The sequence below is a fragment of the Tarenaya hassleriana genome, unplaced genomic scaffold (assembly GCF_000463585.1).
Source record: "Tarenaya hassleriana unplaced genomic scaffold, ASM46358v1 Cleome9, whole genome shotgun sequence".
In the NCBI taxonomy this organism is placed as follows: Eukaryota; Viridiplantae; Streptophyta; class Magnoliopsida; order Brassicales; family Cleomaceae; genus Tarenaya; species Tarenaya hassleriana.
Window position 1 is genome coordinate 583,525 of NW_010971389.1, and position 5,207 is coordinate 588,731.

The 5,207-nt window shown below is 43.5% G+C and overlaps 3 protein-coding genes across 4 annotated transcripts in view; 1 reads left to right on the forward strand and 2 right to left on the reverse strand.

The window, feature by feature from the left end:
* The window catches only part of LOC104803606 (peroxidase 46), a 2,096-nt gene extending 872 nt beyond the window's left edge, over window positions 1-1,224 (reverse strand). Inside the window, exons 1-3 of the mRNA XM_010527587.2 lie at window positions 864-1,224; window positions 568-747; window positions 306-471 (exon numbers count right to left, since the gene is read on the reverse strand). Of these exons, the coding sequence (XP_010525889.1) occupies window positions 306-471; window positions 568-747; window positions 864-1,112 (595 nt within the window). The 5' untranslated portion in view covers window positions 1,113-1,224. The remainder of the gene's footprint in view (window positions 1-305; window positions 472-567; window positions 748-863) is intronic.
* Window positions 1,225-1,634: 410 nt separating this feature from the next.
* Window positions 1,635-4,711, reverse strand: LOC104803607 (lariat debranching enzyme). Its single transcript, XM_010527588.2, has 9 exons — window positions 4,276-4,711; window positions 4,017-4,174; window positions 3,776-3,897; window positions 3,269-3,462; window positions 2,958-3,140; window positions 2,750-2,868; window positions 2,505-2,641; window positions 2,295-2,414; window positions 1,635-2,162 (listed from the first exon to the last, which is right to left on the reverse strand). The coding sequence occupies exons 1-9, from the start codon at window positions 4,396-4,398 to the stop codon at window positions 2,053-2,055; spliced, it is 1,266 nt and encodes a 421-aa protein (XP_010525890.1). The 5' UTR covers window positions 4,399-4,711; the 3' UTR covers window positions 1,635-2,052.
* Window positions 4,712-4,790: 79 nt separating this feature from the next.
* Window positions 4,791-5,207, forward strand: part of LOC104803608 (protein TIC 55, chloroplastic) — a 2,492-nt gene continuing 2,075 nt past the window's right edge. The window contains exon 1 of one of the 2 annotated variants that reach the window (XM_010527590.1): window positions 4,791-5,207. In XM_010527590.1, the coding sequence (XP_010525892.1) occupies window positions 4,870-5,207 (338 nt within the window). In that variant the 5' untranslated portion in view covers window positions 4,791-4,869. The other variant, XM_010527589.1, reaches the window with a different exon arrangement.

Below are 5,207 nucleotides of genomic sequence, written 5' to 3' on the forward strand. Positions count from 1 at the left end.
GCCGGGGGGGGGGGGTGTTGTGAGAGAGAGAGAGAGAGAGAGAGATTTGAGAATTCACAAAGTAACCATTGCAGGGTGTACTGTCTTGGATTAAAAAAACACTGGTTTCTTGAGTGACAAGCAACAAACCCAGTGTATTATTTATTACGTTAACGTTAATAACAATTTTTGGATAAAATACTATCAAATTAGTACTACAGTTTTGAAATATTTATGTGTGATTGAATTATACTTTCGGAGGCTAAAATTGGAGAGAAACAGAGCAAGTTGGTCATACTAGAAATATTTCGTCGTCTTTTTCGTACCTGAGAGGATGACGACATCTTGAAGGGACAAGCCTTTAGAAGAGAAGACAGTGAGCATCTGATCAAGCGTGAAATCGGTGTCTATGATGTTCGGTCTCACATTCGCCGCCACGGACACTGTCCCATCTTTTCGTCCTGTCGGAATCTCAACCACGGGTCCTCCCACCTATACATTACACACACAAACACAGTTTAAGGACGACATTGTCTCGTGAATGCATGCATGCATGCACGTAATGATGCATATATGCGTATGTAATACAGCTTCGACGGCGTCTCTGGCAGCGAGGGCGATGATGTCAGCGCAGGAAACGATGCCTGGACAGAAGATCTCAAGAACAGATTTGGCGTTCTCTATCACAGAGAAACCTCCAAGAGACGCATTCGCCGGATCACTCCTCTCTGTGCTGTTGCCTTCTATCATCACTGATCCATCACAACCCTGCAACATCCAAACGAATCTGGGTCGTCAATGGCGATTTGCTGCGCCCAGAAACAAATTAACTTCTTTATAATGTAGTGGAGATTGGAGGGGAGAGAACAGATGAGAGCGTTTACATCCACGAAGCAGTCATGGAAGAGGAGACGGAGGAGCTTTCCAGGGACCGTCAGATCGTTGGAAGAGGCAGATCTAACGGTGTTTCTGACGACGAATTCAGCTCCAGGACATGAAATTCCGTAGAAGTTGAAAGAGAGACTGGCCGAGGTAGATGTAAGGAGATGAGCAAAGAACAGAGGAAGAAGAAGACGGAAGGAGAGAGAGAAAGGGTTTGGTCTGCAAGAGGAAAATGGAACTGCAAACGTCATTGTTTTACTCTGTGTTCTCTCGTTCAACAAGGAAAGTGATAATGTGACTTCGTCAAAGAGTGATGAATCCTTGTGCTTTCTTCGAGAGAGAGAGAGAGGTGGTTGTGAGAATTGTGAACTGCATTTGATGTGGGTTTGGTGGGTGTCAGAGAGAGAGAGAGAGAGAGAGGTTTAATGATGGAGGCATTAATTGAGAGTTCTTTGATGTCGTGAACAGCGGAGCCGACCAGAATTGTGGTGTTTTAGGTTTAAATGAATCCATGGCTGTCAATGGCAGAGCCAGTATTGGATTTGCAAGTTTTATCTGATTGGGAAAAGCCATTCACCATGCTGTTGTTTGCCTGGAAATCCATATAAGGCATCAATACATATATGTGTGTGCATATACACATGGGAACGCAGGGATCATGAGATTAAAACGGAGCATTATAAAAAAAAATATAAACTATATTTTATGTGATGATCATAGTTGGAAAGTGTACTGTCTTTGTCTTTGGAAGAGTATTTTTGATATAATGCCGATTAAAACTGATTAATCTTTCTCTGACAACAAATTTAGGTATCCCATCCAAAGTTCGTCATGAAGCACACAGAACAAAAAACCGTTCCACTGATTTTTCCGCTTCTTCATCACATTCACAGTTCTGCAATTTTCCAATTGGTTGAAGCAGCCAGAAAAAATGGACACAAACACGAACGCCATTTTTCTGTATAATCGGTTCATAAGAACCACCACCGAGCTCGAGAGGAAACTCTATAAAACTTTCCATGAATAATCAGTTCATCAGTCGGCATTAGCACACAAGGTGACAGACTTGAGCCTTTTCGTAGAAGTGTTGATTGGTAGGTTTCTCTCCTGAAGCTGGAAAGCAGCTTCGGTCGGGGAAGAGGACAAAGGATTCCGTTTCCACTTCCAGCCTATAGAGCTGGAGATTCATATTCATGGTTCATCTTCTGTGGCATCTTCTGCAGTCGCTTCTGCTATTTCTTCTCCTTCATCTATGTCATCATCGTCGATAGGAATTTCCTCATTGTCAAATGAAGAAAAACCTGTAAAACATGAGCTTGCTGTCACAAGGTTCGTTCTTACATGGTGACATTTAACGTTGTCTTTGTGACAGTACCATCCTTTTTTTTTCTTCAAAATGAGAAACATGATTTCGATAATGGAAATGTCATTACCTGTTGGAGATGGTGAAGCAGGAGTGGAAGTTATCTCTCTTGTGACTGAAGATTTATCAAGGAGATATGGGAGTCCAAGGAGCTCCAACAAGGATAATGTCTGGGGATTCCGCGGTATCTCTGCACAAATTTCGTAAGAACAAGACACTGTCATTGCAAACTCTCCTGTTACTTGTCGATATGCTTTTACCAATCCCTCTATGGACGTACCAGGTACGGAATTAGGGATATGTTCTGAAGGATTATATGATGGGACTGCCATTGCAAACTCAAAAGGTTTAAACCCTCTTTCTTGTAGCTTGTTCCTCACCCATTCACGACACTCTTGAATGTCCAAATCAGTAGCACTATTACACGATATACAGGGATCAGTCCAGAGTTTTCAAGTTGGAAAAACGAAGGCATGAGACAAATATAAGTCTAAGAATGGCTTGATGCTTTTCCGGAGATATTACCCGAAATTCCCGGGTCTCTTAGTCAACGGGAAAACAGGATTGAACTTCCTTGTGATCGCTAGCCATTCTTCATCATACTGAACCTCAAATGGTCCAGGCTCTGATTCAATTTCAATAATCTAAAGAACGCCCCAAAATCATGAGATGCCCTTGTATCGAAAGACAAGCACAAAGGTGACAGGAAGGAAGGAAGACTTGGAAAAAGTACCTGTAAAAACCTTTTGCCTGGAAGACATTTATCTAGGGCAAGAAACTTTGTCACGGGCCCATCTTCTCCATGTCGAACAGCAGCAGCAAATTTACAATGCAGATGAGCCGAAAACCAATACCGAGGCTTCAGTTTTTCTAGCAGTCGAGCAGCCGGTTCACTTCCAAGAGTTCTCTTCTGAATCTAGAAAAATTCCAGATGAATAAATTACAATATTCCCCATACTTCTAAACAAACTGAAGAAAAATCCCATTAGCTCATCATTGTCTATTCACGGACACATATTTGCCATTTTCAGCACATGAACTTACCTCCTGAGCAAAGTAGGGTTTGTACCGAATAAGTGCCTCCGAGTCCCCATAATCAGTGATTCCACAAGGCCAATCATGTGAGAGGAATATATCTAGCGGCTCTTCGATTTGCATTAACTTGTGGACATCATAATCACGAACATGATAGACTGACCTGATGGTCTGCTCATCGTAAGGCGGCCGCTCAAAGTGTCCTACACACACAAAACTGATCATTCACACTTCATGACCAAACAACAAAACAATTTTCACTGTTCTGGAGAATGTCATCACATACATGAATTGTCACATATACAAGTGGAAATGATTGTTTCTCAGACATTACTGTTTACACGCTTCTTCTCAACCAACAAGGGAAGTTTTTTTTCCTCTGAAACAGAACTAAAGAATCATAGATTTGTCACAGGAAATTATCTTAACATATTGAAGAGGAGGGTAAGGATTTTGGTTCTATATTCACAAACCCAGAATTACCCGAGAGACGGAAAAGAAGTAACCAGGACCAACCTAATTGGTAGTGTCGCCAATTGTAAATACCCGAAAGCCCTCCAATTCGCAGGTTTCCGAACTTCACAACCCCGGCGAAACCCAAGAAGTATATGTTAGGCGCAGCCCAACCCCCATAATACCTAGAAGAACAACAAGGAAACCATCAAAGAACAATTCTTGGGCTCAGGATTCAGACCAAGCCTTGCAAAAGAGCAAACATTCTGAATTTAAAAACTGAAAGAGAGATTATCGAACTTACAATTCCCATAAATAATTGGAAGCTTCGTGATTTCCACCGATGAAAATCGTAGGAATCGGAGCGATCTCTTGACCTGAATAATACTTCCAAAAGGACTTCATTTCTCTGTACTTTCTCGGGACATTAAGGCTATCCATGTCTCTCTCATTTCTCACGGCCTAAATTTTCCACCAGTTGAAAGAGAAAGCAAACCGATTTTCACACGAACGAAACGAGAATTCTGTCGATTTTCCTGGAAAATCAGAATTAGTACGGTTACCTGGAAATCACCGCAGCAGAGAAGAAGATCGATTTTGGTGTTGTGAATCCGTTCATGGTATTGAATCGTCTTGTACACATTGTCGAGCTCACCGTGCATACAACCTTCAATGGCAATCTTCATGTCCGCTCCTCCTCTGCTGAATCCCAGAGCAGTTGGCCTCTGTCACTGACTACACCATAAATGACCAACGAAGGGAGGTAGAGAAAGTTCGCAGACGACACAGGGGGCCGGAGGAAGGCGACTCAGACGGACGTCGTGCCGCCGGAGGAAGAAGTAGCTGCGTCTGCAGAATCTCAGAGCGGAGAGCCTTAGGGTTTTAGTGGTTGGGTTGGGAGACGCAAATTTCCTCTGATTTTTTTTTTGTCATGAAACTTCAAAACGACACCGTACTGTCGAAGGAAAAATTTCCTCGCTTGTCATCGCTTTCAATTGTGATCGCAGATAACGTGTGGTCATATGAGCTCCACCTCCTTTTCTCATATACATACACACGTATCTGCGCATTCAGACATAGATGAATGCATGTATATATATATGTGTGTGCGCGAACGTGGCGATCCTCCCCTCTCTCTCTCATACTGAGAATCCGCCATGGCTGTGCCTTCACTGAGCTCATCTCTTAAACCCGCCATTATTACTCCAATTCGATTCGCAGAGCCAAAGACGATACCCAACCCATTTCACCAAAGACCACGTATTTCCACGAAACCCAGTCCGCGTCTCCTCCGCCGCTTCGCCGCCGTGTCGAACGGATCCACGGTGATGGATATGTCCGGAGGAGGAGCAGAGGTTCTGCTGACTCTCTCGCCGGAGGAGGAGAGAGGTGTCGACGTGGCGGATTATGATTGGACGGAGGAGTGGTACCCTCTGTACCTCACCAGAGATGTTCCTGACGACGCGCCGCTTGGTCTCGCCGTTTTTGATCGGAA